At 41.2% G+C, this 25,993-nt stretch overlaps 1 protein-coding gene across 1 annotated transcript in view; it reads left to right on the top strand.

Annotated features, from left to right (window-relative positions):
* Positions 1-25,993, top strand: part of naaladl2 (N-acetylated alpha-linked acidic dipeptidase like 2) — an 894,403-nt gene that overhangs the window by 508,160 nt on the left and 360,250 nt on the right. The window contains exons 8-9 of the mRNA XM_074668343.1: positions 2,424-2,691; positions 25,842-25,961. Of these exons, the coding sequence (XP_074524444.1) occupies positions 2,424-2,691; positions 25,842-25,961 (388 nt within the window). The remainder of the gene's footprint in view (positions 1-2,423; positions 2,692-25,841; positions 25,962-25,993) is intronic.

Raw genomic sequence — 25,993 nt, forward strand, 5'->3', positions numbered from 1 at the left:
TTAACACTTTCCATTTTGAAGAGCATAATGTCTCAAGGATGTCATTGTGGAGTCTGTCATTAAAGCCCGTGATGTGAATAAAGACGTGATGGTTGTCGGGTTGTAAAGTATAATAGTAAATCACAATGAAGTGGCATTTTACTCAGCTTATAAAAGACAAACTGAAAGGCTTTGCATGTCTGACGACTTCAGCAACAGCCATTCTAATAACGATGATTTACAGTGTGTCGGGTTTAATTCTGCAACAACAAACTCGAAAGGGTTGAACAAAGGTTATTTTTAAAGTTTGGGTGTGTCATTTCTGCATGGTGTTAAGTGGGATGCCTATTTAAGGTGTGTGAGGATTGTGTACACAGTGAGTGCTCTGTACATGCTCAGATCTCTATCAACTTAAAGTGACAGGTCAGACTTCAGCTCCGTTCCCTCCAAGTGGTCCAGTTTGGATCAGTGCAGCTGGTACCAGTTGGATCAGTGAAGTCTGATCCTGTTTGTGTTTCCTCAGCCAACTGTGTCTTTGGTATGCGGCGTGTTAGCCAGACGCTGATAGCTGCGTCAGCTACGTGATAGCATGACAGCATAGCAGCGCAACACAGTGTACACTGCTAATAAATCCAATGAAGAAGAAAAACATGACGCAGTAAACAAAGAGTCTCACAGTTGTCTGACGACAACACCACTTTTTTTTTTTTTTTTACAGCTTTTAAATAAGACAAATGGTTTGTAAATGCCAGTCATTTGAAAAAAAGTGCGTTTTGAACCCGCCCGGGGGTTTGGGATGCACCTGTAAGTGTTCTTGTAGTGTACTTGCAGAACAAAATAAAACTGCAAAAGAAAAAAAAGAACTACTACTTAAGGTTTACTTTTCTTATCCTAAAAAACACACTAATAGTATACTTTTTTTATAAACTAAAATGTGCCAATACAGTCCCAGAAAGTTCTAAAAAGAATACTTGTAAGTTCAGTTCCAGCAAATGATATTAGTAAACATGCTGCAAAAAGTGCACTTGAAAAACATACTTGACCTTTACTTACACACTCAACAAAATTAACTTGAGGTTTACTTATCTTTTGTAAGGGTTATTTTATAATTAGATGAAACATGTTGCACATAAATGTGTAGTATACATTAAAGGGGACATATCACGCTGAACCCTGATTTAATACTTACATATAATATAATAAATTTGAAAACAAGAACTTTCACCCCCTGAATTTTCAAAAAATGAGATGATGTATTTTTTCTGATATCGTAGAACGAGATTTGATGCCTCTGAAAATAGGTCATTGCCAGTTGGCCGCGAGATTTCTACCGTCGTGACGACACAAGGATCCTTTCTTTTTATTAGAGTAATCTGATAAAGCAGCTCCTCCTCTGTGATGTCAGTTAGTCACACAACCGCCACCGAAGGATACACCCACCAAGAGCCGACTGACTGAGTGCTGGATGCAGGGACTCTGCTCTGCTGAGCAGCTCGGCTTTACATGGTGAATTACCAGTTAAAACACTGTAGTTTTAGCAGACGTCATAATACTTGTGAGACTGTGATATTTGCATGCTTGTTCTGACATGCACTGTGAACCTGTACCACAATAATGCTGCGGTAATAACATAGTGATGAACTGACGGTAGAGGCGATCTTTAGACTACACTTTCAGCATGATGGATAAAACAGACAGAGAAAAGTGAAGGAGCAGGATGGAGCCCTGTTATAGAAATAGTTTATTGGTGAAGTCTGCCTATATTTCCACGTATAAACTATACATGTTACAGTACCGGTTTGACTCACCACACTGAAGCGTCCTGAGATGATCTGTGTCGAGGTGGATTTTCTTCCTCCTGAGCTGCAGAACCGTCCGGGTCTGACTCAGGGTCCAATACAAAAGGACGTATCCTACACTCTGCCATTTTATTAGTGCTATCAATGCCTTACGGTGAAGTTTTGGCAAACAGCAAACTCGCTCGGTCTGCTCCATTCAATGTGGCGATTTTGAAAATACTGCCATGCTGCAAAAACCGCCCCCTGGCTCTACCCCCTCCGCCCCTCTGATAGAACTGACCAATCAGAGCACAAAGGGCTGTGACGTTGCGAGGTTACTGGAGGTCATTCTCCAAAAGGAGCGTTTCAACGAGATCTTCAGAATGGCCTAAACTGAGGATATTGAGAACACTATTGTGGGGCAATGAAGGAACTAAATGACTTGTACTGAGGGCAGAAATGCTTTACAGGCATCCTAGTCTGGCATAGTGAAAAGGAGAAACAAGCATGATGTGTCCCCTTTAACTGTTTAATCACCTAACCCTTACCCTAACCCACTTCTTTTTCTGCCATGTTGAATAATGTTGGGTTATCCCTTTGTAAATAATACATTAATAAACTAAATTGATTTTTAGGAACTAATGAGCACTTTCTCTTTGATTACAGATCTTTCTCCAGCCTATCAGATGACAGCGAGGAAGCCAGAGCCAGGTACCTCTACAGGCAGTGGGTGGGACTTGGTTTGACGGATGTCCGTTTGTCCAATCACACAGTTCTGCTCAGCCTACCCGGTTCCACTCCCAACACCATCACTGACAGATCCAGCCACCAGTGTTTCCTGCCGAATGGTACCCCCTGTGACCAGCGTGGGCCCAGTGACCTGCCCAAGCAGCAGTTCTCCTACGCAGCCTACTCCGCTGTGGGGAGCGTGCAGGTACTGTACCAGAGCCCGTTTTGACATTTCTTAACCCAAAGGTTGCTTCACCCTCCTGGCCTCTGCACTCTCCACACCATCACACAGAAATTGACAGATTTTTCAAGTCCCCAGTTTCTGACAGGTCAAGAGTTAAGGTCATTGCTGGAGGTTGTGTTTTTAAATGTTACAGCTTGACCAACCAGGGTTAAGTTTGTACTTATGTTGTAGAGAAGTGAGAAGGAGCACTCTTAGGTATTCTCTCCTTAAAGAGGCTCGTTGCTTAAAGGGACACTTCAGTACTTTTGAATTAGAATTGTATGAAGTACTTTCCCATACTAATTGTACAACCAACAATAGGCAACAACAATACTGCTCTAGCTCCGACACTGTGCTCTTTGAACCATCACCTTAGTATCATCAAAAAAATAAATATGCATCCATTTTTTCACAAAAACACTGACTGAACTTGACTCATCTGAAGCTGTACATACACTAAAAAAACGACTGAAACTTTCAATCTTAAAACTTTGTGAACATTGCTCTCAAGTCATGTCCCCAAGAAACCCTGAAATCTGAGAAACTACAAATCCCCATGTCCCAGTGCCAAAACTGAAAGGGCAATCTATAAACAAGAGAGTTTGCCTCATTAATTTCTGCTACAGCTCGTGGAGGAAAGACAAATTGGAGAACATTGCTTCTGCTTGATGGTTTTAAAGAGAGTGTTTGATTTGATTGATCACAGCAAAAACAATGTCAATGTCCAGTGAGCTTTGGCACAACATCCAATGATGTGGAGTTTACTGAAAAAAACAGCTTCTAATTAATTGTGTTAAGAATAAGAATGGAGTGACCATGGAGAAGGGAATGGAGGAGGGGAATAGAAAGAGATGAAGAAAATCAATATAAACAGATACATATACATAAAAATATAATAAACATATACTCAATTGAGGCCACAATCAGAATTTTTAACTGCTTTGTAAAGTCTGCTCTGTGTACAAGTCTTTATTCCAGGAGAGAGCATATTCACACCAGGTGTGTTTGCAGTCCATTTCTGTTCCTTCACAGCGACGGATCAGACAGGTTTCCATTCAAGTCAATGCATCAACTGACACTGAATCTGTTCTGTTGCAGTCCGTCTACGTGGCTGCTCCATCATGTCACAGGTAATACACAGCCATCCTATGTTTGCTGGACGAAGAACTGTGACACACAAATTCAGCGTAGGGAACATTAAGTGGGACAGGAAGTCATGACCAGAAACTCCCTAAAAACTGTAGTAACTTTTTCTGGTGCTTTTGGACCTCCTGCAGACCTTGTTGGGATGGGCCCCTAATTCCTCTGCTTAAACACTTCATAACTGAATTTCTAATACCTTGATATTAGGCTATTCAGGAAGAAGACACAGAGTCCAATCAGCCAAGGTGTTCCGTCAGCCTGAATCCAAAAACTGTATTCAAAACAAGCCATCTTGAGCAAAGTTTGTTCACTAGGTCCTCTAAACCTCTACAGACCCTTAAAGACCTTAAAATACCCTCTACAGACCTTAAGAAAAAAACAAAACAAAACCATAAGAAAAAACCTCCTTTCTCCGCCTTGGACCTGCATGTCAGCTGACACTTTAGGAGGGAGACTGGTGGGACATGATCATGTCTCCATTTGTCAGTCAGAAAAAGGAAATCTTTTAATGTAAGAATGTTACTCAAAAAACAGAGATCCTTAGAGGTCTTATTGATCTATAACAGCAACATTATAACATTCAGCAAGCTCATCCATTGGGCAGTGTCCAGCTTCATCCCTTCATCCATGTTCTCTTAAAGACATTGAAAGCAACGTCTGTCACCTGTCATTCTGTTATTTATGATTCTGTTTACCCCTACCCCAAAGCTGAGGGGGTAGGAGGGACAACTGGCAGCTAAGTTTAAACTGATAGACATTCCTTAGTTTAAGCCGACTATTTGCTATAAGTAAGATCCTGTTCAATTTTTGAGTTTCTTGAATTGTCCCTTGAAAAGTAATACAACAAAACGCTGAGTGAATTTCAAAATAAAACAAACCGTGTCAACAAACGGACATAATGAGCGGGGCCAGATCAGGAGTCAACAGGTTTGAGGTTTTACAGCCCAACATGAATGAAGAGAGACTTATCAATGGAGCAGGAACTCCTCAGCCTGTGACTCCAGCTGTCTGTCATGGAGCTCATTGGACTGAACATCCAGCTGGTGTGTTTGACGAATGCAGACAAGACGCAACAGAACAGAGTCGCACTGCAGACGTATGTGGTGAATTTGAAGCAAAAGGTGACAGGATGACTGAGTCATTGGCATAAATCAGAGGATCAACAAGTCTGGCACCCATCATGCATCCAGTCCTGCAAACTCTCAGTTGTTTGGAAGACCATTCATGTACACATTCAATTAGAGAGGGGAATGTAAACTACTTCGGTGGACTCCCATCCTGCTCATTGTCCAGCCCTGAGATGGGTCCACTATGGAACAAAGGATCTGCTGAGAAACATTTACGTAACTGAAAAGAAAAATATATCCTGTCCAAACATGGCTTGTGATATCTGTAAATGAGTATAAAGGAATCTTTGTGCTGTCTGTTCACAGCATTATCAAATTTAAGTAGGAGTTGAAGAATTTATTCTGAAACAAAAGAGAAATTGATTCTCAAAGTGCTCCTGAAGCCACGTATCATGAACAAGAGGTGGTTCAAACATCACATCCAGCATAAGCAGGAAACAAATCTCTAATTGGGATCGAAAAGTGAAAACCATAAAAAGTTTAAATATGTTAATTTTGTCCCGTGCTACATGCACTGTAAATCTCTCTCCACCATCCTCCAGCAGCGTGAAGGTTAATGTAAGTCATTATGAACATAGTCTGCTCATGCTAGCCCGCAGACACACACACAAAAACACACTCTCACACACACACTCACTAAGAAATTCACTATTTTTAGAAGGTTTTACTTTTCTGTATCCCGGGAACAGAAAAAGGGGTTGAAGGAGACGCTTGTTATTCCCTTGAGCCTCTGCCGGCCTGAGGGCAGATGAAAAGTTGGAATGATTCTCTGAATACCAAGTTTCCCTCCTATTCTCTCCTCCTGCCCTCCCTCCTTGTTCTCCTTTCTCCGCTCCGCTCGATCCATCCAGCTGTCCACTCGTCGGAGTCTACCCAAAGGAGGGTCACAGTCATCCATCACCCGATTATTTCCTCGCTCAGTTCCTGCACGCTGCCTTGAATTAAGCGTCAGTTTGCCGGATCTAAACACGGTGTTCAGACAATTAAATATGGCGTTTGTGATGGATGGGTGGGAACCCAGAGCAAGTTTACTGGTCTAATAAGTCCTGCTGTTGGTGCCACTGGTTTACCGGACTAGGAGGCATTATGCTGACACAAACACCCACCAGCCCTCTAACACATACACACACACATACACACAAAGAAATAAAAATATTTTAGAGTGTAGATCCAATTCAATTCAGCTAAGACTTTGTTCCTCCGTGCTGCTTTCACGTCTGCGAAGTAAAAGCTGACATCTTTTCTTTGGTTACATTCCTCACGATCACACTCGTCTGTTTTCACCAGTAGATCTGTGCGATGCTTCACTGTGGTTAACTTCAGTGGTACGGTTTTGAAAAGTGACTTTCTTACTCTGTAAGTCTACAGTTTGCTGTATTACATCATTATAAGAGTGCAAACTTTGTCTGGTTTGTTCTAAAGGAAAGAAGAAGACAACTCCATCCATATAAGTTTAAAGCAAGAACCCCAAACAGAACTCTAAGAGCTGAATGTGAATGCCCTGACTTTGACAGATCTCAAATATGAGTGCAAAAAGTCTAAATCAAGTCCAGATGCTTGGTTTATTTCTATGTTAAAAAAAGAAAAAAAAAGCTTGCCTTTCTCAGTGTATAAACACCAGAGTGATTACTTCTGAGTTTGTGACCTTTTAATGAGTTCTGACGAGAAGGAAACGTGACATGTTTCATGTTCTGCCAATTCACTGCAAATTGAAAAAGTAATTGCATCTATGTCAAGTTAAAGTGATACAAGGTCTAACAAGTGCTGTAGAAATACTCGGTGAACTCTGTGTGATATGTAACACAGTAATGAGTGGTGCTGGGCTAGTTATCAGAAGTCTAGGTTTCCCTCAAGGAGAGAGTGGACAAGAGACTGAGGTTGCTTTGTTCAGTAGAGACAGAGATACGTTAAATAATGGTGACGCACTGTGAGCACATTTGGATTCAACAATTCAAGTTCAACATGAACACAAAACAGCCCACCCACTGGCCCAGCAGGAGAGGTGCAACTCCTCAATGTTCAACAGTCTGTGGCAGGGGTCAGCAACCTAAGGCTATTTATGTTGGCAGGCAGGCAGAGGACAAAATGAGTAAATCAAATCTACTCTATTTGAATTGAAAATTGAATAGAAAATACTTTATTTATCCCCGAGGGGAAATTCAGGAGTCACAGCAGCAATCAAGAAAACAAAAGTAAGAAAGTGTATAGAAAGTGCAAAAAGCTCCACAAGAAAATAGATGACGACAGTCCGTCCACCACTCTCCAGCCCAGCCAGTCTCCACCTCCACAGGGTCCAGGACTGAGCCTCCCCAGCAGTCTGTTCAGTCTCTGTCTCCTGGATCCTGTCTGCTCACAGCAGGTGAAGCTCCTCCTATGTGGCACCGGCGTCCGATATCAGCTCCGTCAGCCACGTCCGTGAACAGCACAATGCCACTCTGCCCTCCGGCAGCCCCTCTGCCCCTGGGCTAGCACGGCTAGCTCGTCCATCCCACCGGAGATAGATCCCACGTTCCCAACAACGATGGATGGAAGGACAGGTCCACGTCATCACCTCCCAGCTCACAACTGAGGGAAATCATCAAGCCCTACACTAGTTAGCATTGACATGCTACAGGCTGCTAACAGCTAATTTCACATGTAAACAATGCAGCCATGGTGACATGTAGGATCTCCAGACAAACACAGGAGAAAAGAAGCAAAAATATCGCTGAAGCCACAAAAAGTTTGGTATCCATGACCAACAACGAACCATACAAAGTAATGATCCACTCCAAATACAAAGATGACGAAAAAGAGACGAAAAAATTACAAGAAATGGACAAAGAAGAGAGTGCTGCTGCAACAGGCAGCTACTTGGGCCGCTGATTCTTCCTTATCTGGAAGAATCAGGAAAATAGGGCACAGTGGGCACAGCGCTTGGTCTCAGGAACTTTCAGAAAGAAGACATCGCCACACCTGAGAGATCTGGAAGGTGCAAGGTGTGTGGTGTTGGAGCAGGTTGTGATGGAGGCATACGAGTTTGGTTCAGACGGTTTATTATCTTGATCATATGATGCTTTATGACCTTCAGAATTCCCAATGTTCTTACTCTAGATACCCCCAATAGATGTTTTATCAGAGTTAGTAGTCATTTTTTGTGTTATTTCCAGTACCTACAAAATAAAATAATCCAAACAAAGATAAATAAATCAATAAAATACAAAACATTTTACTTGGTTCAACCTTTTTTGAATGCAAAGTGGTGTTACCTAAGTCTGTGAATAAAATCCACTCACAGTTTATACTGACATGAACTATTGTGAATGCAAAAGGACAAATTCAATTCACTTCAAATCCAGCCAGATGGAAATGACAAAGTCAAAGGCAAGCTGGGGTAAAGGCGCAGTGAGGATTTTTACGTGACTCACCATCACAGCACCCAAACACTCGCTAATGCTTTATAAATGCTCACTTTTAAGCCCTCCAAGGATAGGCTGTGTAGAAAATCCTCTGACTAATTCAACACTGCTACAGTAAAGTACTTCTTACCTCTCTACCCTCTCCTTCCTTCATGTCTTTTTCACCTTCCTCCTTCCTCCTTCTGCAGTCTTTAGGATATCTTTGTCCAGTGCACTTGTGAAGGACCGTTTTAAAAAGTTGAGTTAAAATCAGAGCTGTTACCCAGAGTAGCTGAAGCTCTCTGAATAATAAGTGTGCCTCCAGCATGCTTTTGAACAAGTTTACCCTGTCATGGTCCACCATTAAATCACAGCGCTCTCTGGCAAAGACTCACGTTCCTCTGAAGAGGAGGAGAGCTGCTCAGGTCGTCAGTGGGCTGCAGACATTTTCATAAAACAGGCTTCACCACTGTTTGGCTGAAAGTGTCTTCTGGTAATACTAAAATACCTGCTCCTTTACACAGCAAGAGTGTGTCAGAGACATGATACACAACCATCTGGTCTTCTGTTACACTCTGCTGCCTGAATAAAGACACTTTGTCATGCTCCTCGTCTTTTCAGAAACAGGGTGGCACTTTGAGTGTCAGAATGTGTTTGTGGTGATGAGCTTCTTCAACACTGAGGTGGTCATGTAACTGTGCTTTTTATCCCAAGCAAGAGCAAATGATGTTCAGTGATGTCAGTTTTCATTCTTTCTAACAAGAGGTTGACGTGAGAACAAAAACCATGAGGGTTTGGGTGAGGTTAAGTTCACTGAATTTAGGAAACTCACCAGTGTGTTTAGCTTCCTCTCCTAGCCATTTTCAGAGCATTTTGAACAATATTTCAAGACATATAGAATATTTTTGGCTGTGTAAACACTGAAACTACCCAAGAAGAGAAAACCCTCTTCTTATATGTCTCTCTTTGTGTTTTTTACCTGAAAAACAGACAAAACATACTTTTTTTGAATAGCACTCATCTTGGCACTCCATCCTTTGATCCTTTCCATGATCTCTGTCGTCTTTTCTCATGATCGCGCTGCTCTTTCTCTCTGAGCTACCGCGACACACCCTCAGTTGGAGCGTGAGCTGCCTGAACTTTTCTGACTTGCAACTTCTCGCTATGTCTCTGTCATCTCACATGTTCTCCTCATATCCATGCTGAGGTCTCATCCAAAGATGCTTGATACTTTATTTATTTATTGTCACAAGATAATGTACAAGTACATACACTGTGAAAAACTTGTGTTGGGTTCTTTGCTCTGTGGTTTTCAAAGACAATACATAATAATAAAATAAGGGATAAAAGCGGGTATGTTAAAAAAAATAATAATTAAACAGTTAAAGTGGACATATCATGCTTGTTTCTCCTTTTCACTATGCCAGACTTGGATGCCTGTAAAGCATTTCTGCCCTCAGTACAAGTCATTTAGTTCCTTCATTGCCCCACAATAGCGTTCTCAATATCCTCAGTTTAGGCCATTCTGAAGATCTCGTTGAAACGCTCCGTTTGGAGAATGACCTCCAGTAACCTCGCAACGTCACAGCCCTTTGTGCTCTGATTGGTCAGTTCTATCAGAGGGGCGGAGGGGGTAGAGCCAGGGGGCGGTTTTTGCAGCATGGTGGTATTTACAAAATCCCCATATTGGATGGGGCAGACTGAGCGAGTTTGCTGTTTGCCAAAACTTCACCGTAAGGCATTGATAGCACTAATAAAATGGCAGAGTGAAGGATACGTCCTTTTGTATTGGACCCCGAGTCAGACCTGGACGGTTCTGCAGGTCAGGAGGAAGAAAATCCACCTGGACACAGATCATCTCAGGACGCTTCAGTGTGGTGAGTCAAACCAGTACTGTAACATGTATAGTTTATACGTTTATACTCGGCTCTTGGTGGGTGTATCCCTCGGTGGCGGTTGTGTGACTAACTGACATCACAGAGGAGGAGCTGCTTTATCAGATTACTCCAATAAAAAGAAAGGATCCTCGTGTCGTCATGATGGTTGAAATCTTGCGGCCAACTGGCAATGACCTATTTTCAGAGGCATCAAATCTCGTTCTAGGATATCAGAAAAAATACAATATCTCATTTTTTGAAAATTCAGGGGGTGAAAGGTCTTGTTTTCAAATGTATTATATTATATGTAAGTATTAAATCAGGCATCAGCATGATATGTCCCCTTTAAAGACTCAAGGCAATATACAGTCATGATGTCAAAGAGTTCATTTGTTGAGCAGTCTCATGGCATGAGGAAAAAAACTATTTTTCCTTCTGTCAGTCTTGGTCTTGATATGTTCATATCTCCTCCCTGAGGGATGTACCTTGTACAGATAGTTGTGAGGATGAGTGGGGTCCTTGATGATCCTCTGGAACTTCCTGAGGCACAGCTGATTGTAAAGCACCTGGGTAGTGTGCACCCAGTGATCAGCACGGCTGAGCTCACCACCCTACTAAGGGCCCTTGCGGTCTTTTGCAGTGCAGTTCCCATACCAGCTGGTGAGACTGCTTGTCAGCAGGCTCTCAATTGTTCCACGGTAGAAGGCCATGGTGGTGTGGGGACTCAGACCAAACTTTTTAAGCCGCCTTAGTCCATATAGGCATTGCTGTGCCTTGGCAACCACCGCAGTTGTGTGGACTTCCCACGTCAGCCTTTCATGAATGCGTACACCAAGGTACTTAAAGGACTCCACCCTCTCCACAGCATCTCTTTTGATGGTTAAAGAAAGATGTGGGCACCTTCCCCTCCTGAAATTGAGACGTTCATCAGGAGGCAGTCCTCCTCACAGCGTTTCCCCAGGTTGACCACTGCCTCTCTGTATGCTGTCTCGTCATCCCCGGTGATGAGCCCCACCACCACCGTGGCATCCACGATGGTGGTGGATGGATGAGAGGCCACACAGTCATGAGTGTACAGAGAGTACAGGAGCGGACTGAGAACACAGCCCTGTGGTGCTCCGGTACTCAGGCTCAGTGAGGAGGACGTGCAGTTGCCCACTCTCACCACCTGGGGGCGGCCCGTCAGGAAGTCCAGGATCAGACCACACAGGGCTGTGGGCAGGCCCAGGTCCCGGAGCTTCCTGATGAGCCTGGATGGAACTACAGTATTGAACACGCTGTTGTAATCAACAAATCGCATCCTCACATAAGTGTTTCGGCCCTCCAGGTGGGAGAGTGCAGTGTAGAGGACGTGGTTTATGGCGTCCTCTGTGCTTCTATTGATGCGATAAGCGATAATAGGTAGAGCTTTTCTAAATACTTAAAAGCCTAATTTCCACCAAGCAGTCTAATTTGAATCAGTACAGTTTGATACACGTTGGATTTGTAAAGCTTGGTCCTGGTAGGGGGTTGTATATTGAGAAATGGATATGTTAATCTGCATAACTTTGAGATTTTATAATTTAGTCTTACTTGAAAAATGATATTTATTACCACATAAACACACAAAAATATTGGTATTGTTGAGTACCAATACCAATGGCCAAGTACCAAGCATTGGTGCCATATCATTCTTTATGTGAAAGGTACCCATCCCAAGTAACATCATTGCAGCACGACAGGCGCTGTCACACAGGAAGTGACGATTCTTTTGATCAATCAACAAACGGAAGTTTTGTAGTTCCACCTTCCGGGGTCAGATCAGTATGTGTGGCTCCTGGAAGGAAAGGGTACCAAAAAATGGGTCAGTCGTTCAGGGGTCTGTCCTGGTTTTAGCGTCAAACCACTTGTGGGATATGGACCTTTAGTTACTCCAATTAAATGCAAAATATGCAAAAATAAATAAATAAATAAACTAACAAAATGGATCTTGATGAAATTTTCAGGAAATGTTCAAAATGGGATAAGGGAGAACTGAGTAAATTTTGGAGGTGATCTATATCACTGTCTGGTTCCAGGATTTTTTTTTTAAGGGTTCTTTATCATTGTGAGACAAGGTCATTTTCACCATATGTGTATATAACTCCGTGATAAATGGTCCGATTGCTTTGCAAAACAATACAAGACAAGGTCACCCAAAATTTATGACAGATGTAAAAGAACGATCCAGATCCTGGCAATATTCTGGATACTAAGATCTGGAATATGAAATATGTACTGGGTCATCATCATTTTCAACACTGTCAGGTAACAAATTAAAGTACAGTATGGGAGTATAACATTAAAGTAGGAGTAAAGTGTTGGTGACAATCACAATATGCTTGGCCAACGTGTGGCACGTCACGTGACATCGACATGAGATCCAGATGCTCCAGCTTAATGTGAATAATTGACAAGGGGGCTAAACTACAAACTGGGTTTACAAAGTTAGGTCATTGTCACCTTTCAAAGAGAAAAAAATACATCACTTTGTCACTTTGTTTCCTAAAATGTAGTGTTTAGGCATATCTGCTCTCAAAACAAATGCACACCTTAGTAGGAGTCAGGTCTTTAAAGTGGGTGATGGTGCTCATGGGACACAGAGTCTTTATCCAAAAAATCACAACAGCCTTAGGCCACAGGTGTTACTGCAGCACCTTTAACTAACACACTGGTTTGAGGAGAAGATACCAAAAGGAACAGATGGTTAAAAGCTGAATGTTGCCTTGAAAAGGGAGATAAGTGGGACTCTAAAACAGATGCTGGACAGACACTAACAAGCATCGGTATGAGGCTGAACAAGACAACCCTGAATCTGAAAGGAAAAACACCACTTATCACTGATTCCTCTACATGTCTCCTTCCTGAAGATAAACTGAAGCTTTGCTTTTTACTCCCTTTTCTCCTGAGGTCAGATATTTTTAGATGACTCAAGTCCTAAAAATGAGATTATTAACAGCATCGAGTAAATCAAGAGTACAGATTTCAGACTCACATCTCCTCTCATTCCTCATGAGTCTGAAAGCTCAGTGTGTGTGACCCCATTTGTCCTTTTTTCCTCGACAGCAGAAGGCCAAAAGTACTTCTTGATAAAGGGCAGAACTTTATACCAAACATCTTCCCTCAAACTGTGAAGTTCTTAACCTCTGAAATCCACTCTAAATCTGAGACTGTCTCTGTGGAAGATGTCAGCAAAGGCCCAGAGGCTCCTCAGCAGGAGGTCGGGTCTATCATTCTTCTACCCTGGAAAGGTGAATAAGGAAAAAGCCAAATCAAATGCCAGGCTGTCCTTGCTCTCTCTGTGTCTCCTTTCAAAACTGATATGGAGGGCTGACAACTCATTCTGTTAGTCTTTGAACACGCCATGCATCCCTGATTTTTCTTCTGATTTTCCAGTTAGAGAGTGATTTTGGTGTTAAAGGCTTAACCGTGACTCATCCACAAGTTGTTCAACAAGTTAACCACAGAATATCTTCTGGTGAGGTTTTAGGTTCATCACTGAACATTCTGCATTCTCTTGAAATCAACCATGAAGTTTATTCAATAAAACTCTAGACTCTAAGGCCTTATCAGTTTTCCCTTATCCCATTTTGAACATTTCCTGAAAATTTCATCAAGATCCATTTTGTTATTTATTTATTTATTTGCATTTTTTGCATTTAATTGGATGGGGAGAGGACAGTGGATAGTGCAGGAAACAGGGCAAGAGTAGGGAGTGACATGCAGGATAGAGGCCATAGGCTGGATTCGAACCAACCGCACGAGGGCTAACCTCATGGAGGCCAACCTAAACCACAAGGCCATCTGTGCTCCCCATTCATTACTTTTTGAGTTATGTTCTTCACAGACAAACAAACAAACAGACAAACTCTCCCAAAAACATAACCTCTTTGGCGGAGGTAATAATGATGCTAACGATGCTTAGTGCAATTTGTGTAATGCTATTTTATAACATAAGGGTGGCAACACAACCAGTGTGTTAAAACATTTGTAGATGCACGGCACTAAATACAAAGAGTGTCATGTTACATTTATCTACTTATAAATTCAACAAAATGTTTTTGACACAGAAAACCGGTAAAGCTATTTTTTTGTCCACAGGAAATTCCAAAGGAGAAGTTAATAAGGGAATCACTAAAGGCATTAGTATTCACTAAATTTTATCAATACCCATTCCTAGTCATGAGGACATCACACCAAGGCATGCATTTGCTTTGGAAGACAGAACTTCTTTTTAACACTACTTTTCTTTGTTCGAGACAACCTTCCCCAGAAAGCAAAGCAACGTGGTCATGTTTATGCAGCAACACTGAGCTATTGTTTGAAAGGTGATAACATCAAACTTTGTAAACTCAGATTTTAGTTTAGTGTCCAGAAGGTGAGCAGACTGTTCAGTGTTCCTCACAACCCGGTTCTCTGAGACGTGTCTGTTGACCCGATGTTCTAACCCTGGTTATGTCCTACCAGTGCATCTACCAACTAATATTGTTAATATTGATTCCAACCCACAGTCAGCAGTTATTCTGTAGTGGTCTGTTCAAACTTGAGAGTCTATAAATAAAATGAAGAGTGAGGTTACGTTAGCTTTGATTGCTAGATGACTGGCAGGACATAACCAGGATTCACTAATGTTACACATTACAGTCAGGTCACAGAGCACCAGGTTCCCAGCTGAGCTAAATATGGACAGCTACTAAACTACTGTACAAACGGACAGTTTACTTGTTGTCTCATTTGCATACAGATACATCTTAGCACCAGGCTGATGATTTCGCTACTTTTGGCCGGCCACTCCAACGTCTGCTTGATAACACATTTCAAACCATAGTGCTATGTAACTGTACTGATGAGTACCTTACCTCGGCATGTTGTATCCAGTAAAAGTTGTCTTCAACAAAGAAAATTTGTTTTAATCCAATCTCCATTCAATTCCAAAACAAACACACGCTTCACTAAAAGTAATTTATGGTAGTGTGGATGAGACTTTGGGCCAGAAAGTGGCAAGGCAGCTCAGTTAGAACAGATCCTCCTTAGAACATCTTAAAAGAAAGAAAGAAAGTTCCTGGTAGGACAGGTACCTTGTCGTGTCAAGTTTGCATGTTCTCCCTGTGCATGCATGTTTTCTATCCAGCTTCCTCCTACAGCCCCAAAACAAGCTCATCAGGTTGATTGGTCCAACTTAATTCTCTTTGTATTTTTTTGTATTTTTGTGTGTGTGTGTGTGTGTGTGTGTGTGTGTGTGTGTGTGTGTGTGTGTGTGTGTGTGTGTGTGTGTGTGTGTGTGTGTGTGTGAATGGTTGTCTGTCTCTACGTGTTAGCCCTGTAATCGGCTGAGGACCTGCTGAATAGCATGATTCAAACTGTATGGATTGCATCAAGTGATTGATTCAATTGCTGTCAAAAATGAGAAATTAACTTGTACTTTTAGGACACATGTATAACCACTCAAATATTTGGAAAAATTCAAACCTGAAAATCACAATTTCAGGATCTCGGAACTGGATTGATTTGCGGCATGTCTAGGTCTTTATGACAACACCACACAGGCTGAAAAAGTTTGGTAGTGAGGAGAGATAAGCACAGAGATCTGTGATTGTTTCTACCAAAAACAATATCTGTGATTAACTTTGTAGTGATGGTGGACACTGGAGTCTAACTGTCAGACAGAAAAAGGACAGAAAAGCAGAAGAAAGATAAACAGGAGAGATAGAACACAAGCTAAAGGCTAATTAGCCCTCAGGTCAGGCAGGCAATCAAGCCTGAGTCCAACTCGGTTGCTTGGATAGTCAGTGTAACCTTCCATAAGAATAGAATAGAATAGAATAGAATAGAATAGAATAGAACATACTTTATTTATCCCCAAGGGGAAATTCAGGAGTCACAGCAGCAATCAAGGAAACAAAAGTAAGAAAGTGTATAGAAAGTGCAAAAAGGTCCACAAGAAAATAGATGACAACAGCCCGTTCACCACTCTCCAGCCCAGCCAGTCTCCACCTCCACAGGGTCCAGGACTGAGCCTCCCCAGCAGTCTGTTCAGTCTCTGTCTCCTGGATCCTGTCTGCTCACAGCAGGCGAAGCTCCTCCAATGTGGCGCCAACGTCTGATGTCAGCTCCATCAGCCACGTCTGTGAACAGCACAATGCCACTCTGCCCTCCGGCAGCCCCTCTGCCGCTGGGCTAGCACGGCTAGCTCATCCATCCCACCAGAGATAGATCCCACGTTCCCAACAACGATGGATGGAAGGACAGGTCCACATCGTCACCTCCCAGCTCACACCTGAGAACCAGCACGTCGTCCTCAACTCCTCCTCCTCATCTCGAGGGAAATCATCAAGCCCTACACTAGTTAGCATTGACATGCTACAGGCTGCTAACAGCTAATTTTACATGTAAACAATGCAGCCATGGTTACATGTAGGATCTCCAGACAAACACAGGAGAAAAGTAGTAAAAATATCACTGAAGCCACAAAAAGTTTGGTGTCCATGACCAAAAATGAACCATACAAAGTAATGATCCACTCCAAATACAAAGATGACGAAAAAGAGACAAAAAAACCCTACAAGAAACGGACAAAGGAGAGAGAGCTGCTGCAACAGGCAGCTACTTGGGCAGCGCCTAGAAAAAAAAAAAAAAAAAAGTCTGATAATGTCCGTTTAGATACAGATTTACTCACTTTTTACTAAATTTTCCAGATTTTCCTTTTATTTCTTTAGGTATAATGAACAAATGCAGGCTGTTTTGACTTTTTTACATTTCCACATATGAGTAACACATAAGAAAAAATAAAACCCTTCCTATCACACACCATCCCCCCATCACACCAAGTCACACAGCACATCTTCCTATAGCTTCTCTCCCTGCTTTACCACCCACCTTCACCTGCATAAAAAGACCCCTGTAATGCTGACAACATCCCACGCTCCCAATTATATCACAGCCATTTCATATATTTCAAAAGCGCCGCTTATGTTCTTCTTCTTCTTTTTTTCTTTTTTTTTCCTGTAGAGGCCCTTTTAATTGGACCCAGCCAGTTAGCAATGTGTGTGGGTCAAAATGCACACACACACACACACACACACACATTTGTGGGTATATGAAATCTCATGGATTAATAATTACAGACTGAAAATGTGCTGGATTTTCTCAGTGTAAACTGTAACTGACTGATTAATAGTATTCCCAGAAAACTGTATGATGCATAAAATTCAAATCTATATTTTTAAATCAAAAGATTTGGCTTTTTTAAATTAGTAAATTAAAAAAAATATATACAGAGACAAACCTTTCTGTATTGATATTGCATTGGTATTGACTTTAATTACACCTAATACCCATGACTGATGATCATTCGTTTGTTGAAGACATGGACAGACCTATGTAATTTCTCTAGAGATAAATACGTCTGTATCCACTTCTGTCAGCCTGTGTATAATGTCAACATTAAATGATTGGTTTTAAATTAACAAGACATCTAAGCTGCCTAATCCCTCATCAACCACAATCATTTATTATAACAAGCCGCACTAATAAGATATGCAATTAAGGTAATTGACATTATTTAGAAGCCAGCACTATGTCATCACACTTATCTGTCCATAAATCACGGCTGCTATTAAAAGGAAGCCGTCCTCTCAGAGGATTATGGAGTTGTTGGAGTTTCAAGAAAAGCTGTTTTGCCTCATTAATATGCAAATTTAAGCACATGTGCTCAAGAATCTAATGAAATCATCTGCTTTACAAAGCCAGAGCCTGCAGTGTGAGTCACGAGTGAGTGTTCTGCAGTCATCTGCAGAGCACTAAAAACAGACACATCCTGATTGGATATTTATTCCTTTCATTCAGGATGAGCAGAGGGTCAGGTCTTTAAATAGAGCCATTGTCAGTTTTGTCATAATTACCTCATACATGTAAAACTGTAATGCATCAGGTCAGTGTCCCCACTATAAATGAAACTGTATGTTATATAGGTTGAAAAAAAAAAAAAAAAAGGACGATAAAATAAAAATCCTGCTCACAGTAATGTAAACAAATTTGTAGTTTTATCTAACTGGTTTTTGCAAAGTTGTCCATGCAATTTTCACTTTTCTTTTTATGAAACTCACCTGGATAAGTATATTTACTCATGATCCAAAAAATCAGTCCATTTATGACCATGGTTGCTGATATTTATGGACGTGGTGGGTGTGTATGAGGCTTGAAGTTTGGAATGTATTCCATGCCAAACTGAGCACTTAATCAAATGGCATCCTGAACACGACCACAGAACTCGACCCAGCGGAGTAGTCCAACTTATCCTGCTCTGGAGCAGGATAAGTTGGAGGTTGAATCTGATCCTATAAAAATCCCTTCCCAATGGCCAATCGGCTTCTCAGAAACAATGACCTGCCCTTTTCAAAGCAATGATTCGCCTTATGAGAGGTATAGGTTCTGACTACTCTACCTCTGTGAAATCTTAGAGCCGTACATTGCCCGTGCAACCCGCAGGAGCAGTGCACTGACTGTCCCACAGACATTGTGCATCGCCCTGCGATTCTTTGCCACGGGCAGCTACATGTACTCTGTCGGGGATGAGGAGCGGCTGAGCAAGTTTACGGCATCAAGTGGCTGCTGCCGTGACGCAACTTAGGGATGAATTCATAGTGTTCCCAGGATGAATGAGAAGGAGGTGGGGCCAGTTACCTGTGATAGGAGCTGATTCTGAACAAAAGATGAAGGAATTCTAGCGCATATTTTGTCAATGAAATGTAGTCACATAGCAGAAGCCTACATATCACCACATTTTTGGGAACATTTTAGGGGAAGCTGAGCTCCCCTTGTAGTCATAGAGAAATCACCACTGATTGAAACAGACTTATCAGACATGATGATGTTCTTGTATTTGTTTTTTATCTGCTCCCATGTTGTTATGACTCCAGAAGGATTACATCTGGGAGAATGACATGATAATTGGAATACACGCAAGTCATTTGCACAGTAGCATTTATTATTTTATGAGATTTAGAAGTGTGATCACTATCATAATGAGCCACTGATGAGTGACTTAGGCATTTACGCAGTCCGCTATGCGTTGCCATGCATTTTGCCTGCTGCTACCGTGTTCCCCCTTACCAAGTTATTGCTTCTCTCCTCCTTGTATTGCTGCATTATCAGCCGCTGCTCTTCAGCGGTGACGTACAGAGCTTTTTTAGCCACTCATGATTGTGATTGGTCAGCTGCCTCTGAGCCCTCCTCTTTTACGTGCGCGGTCATGGCTCTTGATGAGACAATCCTGGGTTGAGTTACCGTGTTGATAACTTGCGTTGTGCTATCAATTATCCTGATTGCCATTGTTACGGTTACTCAATCCTGGATAGATGTGAGTTACCGCGGATAAGTTGACTGCGCTTCGTGCTATAGGCCTCTGGTTATGTCCTGCCAGTCATCTACCAAGCAGAGCTAACGTAACCTCACTCTTCATTTTATTGATAGACTCGCAAGTTTGAACAGACCACTGCAGAATAACTTCTGCTGCTGTTGAAATGAGCATTATCACAAACAGTTTAGCCCCTGTGTTATAGAGTGATACAGTCCGAGCTAAAGGCTAATTAGCCTTTAGCCCATGCTTTATCTCTCTCCTGTTGATCTTTTTTCTGCTCTTCTGTCCTTTTTCTGTCTGACAGTTAGGCTCCAGTGTCCAACATCACTACAAAATTAATCAAAGAAATCATTTTCAGGAGAGAAAAACACAGATCTCTCTTCTCAATACTAAACTTTGTGATGTGTTGTCATAGAGACCTAGACATGCTAGGGGGGAATCTAAGAAGTAGCAATTTAAAATAGCCTGTAATACTCTAAAATTGAGGATGATGATCTAATTTTATAGTGTGGATTACAATCAGGCATATATCAAGAAGGGAGACTTTTTCAAAATGACTTAGAAACAGCACTGACCACTGCGCCATTCAGCTCTACTAGTTGGGTTACCTTGATGCTTATTGGGTTGTTGTTGCATTACCTCTGATGAGAGGTACCAAAAAAGCCAACTGATACATGACTGGTCATGACTGTTCAGACTACAAACATACTGCAAATAAAACCTGGAACATTCTGCTGTGCTAAAAATCTCACCCTGGACTACATATTTACCTATTTCTTCTTTAACGCAGACCGTTAACACAGGTTGGAAAAGACTTTCATACAGCAAATTTGAATTATCCCTTAGTTAAAAAGGTCAGAAGAGGGTGCTTTGTGTGCCCTTTAACATTTCACCCACCAAGTAATCAGTGATAACTCTGTTTTAAAGTTTTCTCTTTGACAAATTTTATATTTATTTGATGTGCTTCATATTCAGTATTTGCTGGGTTAGAGTATTTTAACCACACTCGTCAATTTCATGCTTCATATTCCCCTGCAGAAGCTTTGGCCCATGGGGTTTGAAATGTTCTTGAAGAATGATAGATTTTATTACTCTTTAATTGTGATGGACTGGCAGTGGACGGAGGAAGCTGCCATATTAATGAAGCTCAGTAAATTTTAAATGATGGAGTGTCTGGACTCTTGGATTTCTCAAATACGAGTTTGATAAGCACTTTGATGCCAAGGCATAACTCTGTTTTTATAGGTTTCATTCAAATAAGGGATACTGCCCTGCCTTTTTATACCCGTCCTGTGTCGTGACAACCCAAACAGGTTTTGCTCCTTTGATCAGAGCTTGATCACTTGTATCCAGGTCCATGGCAGTCATATCTTTTGCTTTAACTTGTGACTTATAAAAACTTTGAAGATGACTTTCTAACACTGATCTTCTCACAGTATCTCCTTGTAGTGTGACAAAGTGACAGGTAATTGTGTCTGCACTTCATTTACTTGATGTGATAAGAGTTAATTACAGGGTAGATTTGAGCAGTCTTCAATCAGTAGAGTGTAAAAACGAATCCTTGACCCCCTCTGTCTCTGCCCTGTGTGCTGTCTCATCTTTTCTTTACCGTTTCTCGTCTGCACACAGAGAAAAAAAGCAGCTTTGAAAAGAGGATACACCTTTCAAGTTTGTCTTTTATTCCTGAATTTCTAACCTCATCAGACGCTCAATGTTATTTATTTTGGATCAGAGCTCATGTGCTTCAAAGTTTCCTTTTGACTTTAACACACTCCTACCTTTGAACTCAACTTAAATAGATGAAAATAAAGATTTCTCTCTTCTCTGTTAGCTAAAAAGAGACTTTATAAACAGAAAATGGGGTGTGCTACTGCCAAACACAAACAGTTCTTCATATAGTTCAATATACAACTTTGATGTCACTGCTCAAAGAGGCTCTATATATTTTATTTGTAGTGTTTAATTTCAACTGTTAATGTACAGATATGTAAGGTAAGGTACAGATATGTAAGGTAAGGTACAGACATGTAAGGTAAGGTACAGATATGTAAGGTAAGGTACAGATATGTAAGGTAAGGTACAGATATGTAAGGTAAGGTACAGATATGTAAGGTAAGGTACAGATATGTAAGGTGAGGTACAGATATGTAAGGTGAGGTACAGATATGTAAGGTAAGGTACAGATATGTAAGGTAAGGTAAGATAAGGTAAAGTAAGGTTACATTAGGTTACGTTAGGTGATGTTAGGTTACGTTAGTTTAGGTTAGATAAGGCTAGGTTGGGTTAGGTTGAGTTAGGTGAAGTAAGTTAGGTAAGGTTAAGTTAGATATGGTCAGGTAACGTTAGGTTAGGTCAAGTTTGATTGGGTAAGGTTATTTTGGGCTAGGTTAGATTAGGTAAGATTAGGTTGAATGAATTAGGTTGAGTTTGGTAAGGTAAGGTAAGGTAGGTTTAAAATTGGTAAGATTAAGTTTGATATGGTAAGGTTGGCTTAGGTTAGGTAAGGTTGAGTTGGGTTGGGATTGGTAAGGTTTGGTTAGGCTAGGTTAGGCGAGTTAGGCTATCCGTTGTTAGATTTTTTATTTTTTTCTCAGTATGATGATAATGACACTCACTTCGACATCTAGTCACAAAACCATAAAAACAGAGTACTTTTTGAATCATGTTTTAGGGATCTAATTTCGGGGCGCAGCCAATTTGGTAGACCGTCTGCGCGGAGATGGGTGTGACGGCGCACCAGGGAGAGGTGTCAGCAGATTCATGTTGGCGCAGTGACAATTTTGTTCCGAAAACAGTGCAGAAAGTGCTTTATTGATAAAGATACTCTGTGCCTTGACTGCGCCTCACTTGGCACTGCAGGAAACTTGCACATGCCCTGTCCGCGCAGCGAAGGCCAGAGCAGGGCAGGTGCGCCTGCGCTTGCGCCTGGTCTACGAAATTAGAGCCCTTAGTCACAAAACCATAAAAACAGAGTACTTTTTGAATCATGTTTTATTGTCTTCATAGTTTGTGTATTCTACCTGTTTCCATCAACCATAATGACAATGAAGGCCTATATATATATATAAAAGAATAAGGGCTGCAATAGAAAAGTAAACAAAGATTCTAGATTGAAGGGTTTTATTGTCAGAAATATCTCCAAACAACTTAAGCATCAACATACATGCAGGGGAGGGGGTTAAGGCAGACACTGACACACATGTTTAGAGGCCCCATAAATGAGGATTGAGCAGGATTATTCCTGTAAAAGTTGACATTTCAATTCCATGAAACCCTAGACCCTACCTTTAAAGATAAAATACATATATAAATACAAATTATATATATATATATATATATATATATATATATATATATATATATATATATATATATATATATATATATATATATATATATATATATATATATATAATTTGTGTGTGGATGATGGTATTCAATTCACAGTATTCATTTTACAACTGCTTACAGTGCATGAAAACTTTGAAAATTAAAAAAAAAAAAAAAAAAAAAAGAAACTCTTTTTTTTTTTTTTTTATTAAAACCAGGTTACCTCTACAAGCACTAAAACAGATATAATGGTCACCACTTCTCTCCAAAGATGGTCTGAATACTCAGGGTTTTTTTTATGTTTTTGTTTTTGTTTTGTTCTTTTTATTTTCATCTGTGGTTATAATTGTTTGGATTACACTCAGCAGCTTCAGTCTCTATGTGAGCCTCTGACTCACACAAATCAACACCAGAGTGGAGTCTGTGCAGCGGCTGTGGCTCAGCTGGTTGCGGAGTCGGTCATCTCTCCATCAGAAGGTTAGGGGTTAGATCTCAGGTCCTGGTGTCAACATGTTCATCAGATATTTAACCCTGAACTGGCCCTGGCGGCTGTGGGATGGATGAACCAACAGGACAAGTTCATGCTGATATGGTGTAAATGTTACTTGTGAAGTAGTTTTAGTGGTCAGCAGGGGACTATTTGCTGCTGGTGCAGCTCTGGTAGATCCAGTTAGTGGGTTTTAAATGTTTGAGAAGCTGGACACTGACAGAATTGATCAACGTATCATTCTTTATGATCATCCTCCAAACACTCAGCCTGAATCTTTTGTGATTTTCTGGCCGAGTAAAGAGCCAAGTTAATCATCTTAGCGGGAGAGTGATGCTCGCAGCTCCAGCCCGACAGAGGCCACTTACACTGTTAATTTCATTACTCTACAGAGATGAAAGGAGAGGAAAAAGAAGAGAGGAGGAACGAGAGAGGTGGATCTAGTTCAAGCATCTGAGCGCGCACAGAGGATCGTCTGTATTTCAATTTGCTGCGTCTTGTACCGTTCCATGGTCTGCAGTTTAAATGGAGGCCTTTTATGATGCAAATGCAGGCAGGAGTGATAAATCTCTCTCACTCGCCTCTCCTGGGCACCCCTGATGCAAAAAGATGTTCTCCCCCTCTCTGTCTCCGCTTGCACTCACTCGAACTCTCCCGCTTTCTCTCCACTGCAGCATCGTGTTACACTCGCCCCTAGGCAACATGAAAAATGAATCAGGCCCAGGTGATGCAGAGAGGGGATGGGGAGGGGCAGGGAGAAGAAGGAGGAGGTTAGATCTAGAGAGGAGCAATGAGAGGAGGAGAGAGACCCCGAAAAGTGATGCTCTGACTTTACTCAACTACCTCAGGGTCACCTTCATTTGGAGACGATAACACTGAGTCACACACACACACACACACACACACACACACACACACACACACACACACACACACACACACACACACACACACAAAAAAAAAAAAAAAAAAAAAAAAAAAGATTCTTGTCTGTTTTGATGCAACATGTTTTCATAGGGTCTTAAGGTCTTGAATAAATTACAGTAAGATTGATTTACTGACAACACACACACCGGCAACTTCTGCAGCTTTAATCACAGTTTCACAGAAGTCTAGGAATTAAAACATCTTTTTCAAAGTAAGATTTTTTCCTTTTACTTTTTTATTTTATTCTTCTTAGTTTTAATTTTTTTCATCTGGTGTCAACAAATGAAGAGTACCTCCGCCTTTAATATATATGTGTGTGTGTGTATATATATATATATATATATATATATATATATATATATATATATATATATATATATATATATATATATATTTCACATTGATTATGTAGCTGTCATTTTGACCTACACTGTATAAAGCCACTCAAAGCATTGAAAAACAGGTAAAACCAATAAAAACTTTGTTTTAGATTAAAAAAATACATTTAGAAAAGAGACAAACAAATAATTTTCAATCTCAAAACAATATTTTAAGTAATGTTTCTGTAAAGTTTTCCCCTTTCCCAAAACACTTGTCCCAAAACTGGCGATGGATGGAAAAATATAGCCGAAATGAGCAATTCTGCACAGATTATGTCTCGCGCTGAAGCTCCCTTGCCGTGGCCCCTGCTAAGTGTGGCTAAAATGGGTTGGATCTAAATAACTTCTGAAGGACTCCGAGCTGCACGATGTTTGTCTGAGTGAGTATATGAGCATGCACACACCTATAAATAAGGTCCAGGTGTCAAAAAAACGGAGTTGCCCTCTAACAGCCTCACAGATGAACGGCTTGCACAATGCTGCCTCTTTTTTTATTTTTATTCAAGAGGTATGTTAGCCTCCACAGTCGCCATGCTTGTTTTTGAGTTTGTTGTTGTCATTAACTTTTGACTCTGGGCTGCCCCCCTGGTGGATGTGTTGGTTAAAATCAATGTCATTGTAAAGGACTCATGACAGTATGTGAGCAGTAGTGGTAACATTTTTGAAAAGGACGTATACATTTTTGTGTGCAAAGGTGAGGATAAATGGGCTTTCAGAGCTAGAGGAGACAGACATGTTAGAAGACATGCGATTGGTTACATGATGCAGGACTTTCATCAGGAGATATTATGAAGTCAAAATAAATGTTGAGTTACGTTAAAACACAAATAATGTTTCCTATGCTAAACTCTTTGTTTGAATCTTCCTCAGCTGAGTGTCACAGGTCAGCCAGCTGTTGGAAAGTCTAAAACAGGTGTAATCTCTGTCATTGAAGAGGGCCAGGATGAGGTTGTGTGGGATCAGAACACAGCTAACCAGGACAAAACCCCATCAAACCTCCTGATACCTGAGTGTGATATTCCATGTTAACATCCTGGGGATATATTTGATGTGAATATTTAAGTACATTACTGACTGCTGACCCCAGTCCCTGTGCTGTGCCCTCCAGGGGGAGGTGGTGGATGTGCAGTACGGCGGTGTGGACGACCTGCGGAGAGCCAAAGACAACCTGAACCTCACCAACCAGATTGCCGTGGTCAAGCTTGGCCAAGCACCTCTGCTCTACAAGGTAAGATCAAATCAATGCTCTGAGAAAAGCTT

This window comes from Halichoeres trimaculatus, unplaced genomic scaffold (genome assembly GCF_033239565.1).
Source record: "Halichoeres trimaculatus isolate MK-OKI-2021-1 unplaced genomic scaffold, fHalTri1.1 fHalTri1_scaffold_4, whole genome shotgun sequence".
In the NCBI taxonomy this organism is placed as follows: Eukaryota; Metazoa; Chordata; class Actinopteri; order Labriformes; family Labridae; genus Halichoeres; species Halichoeres trimaculatus.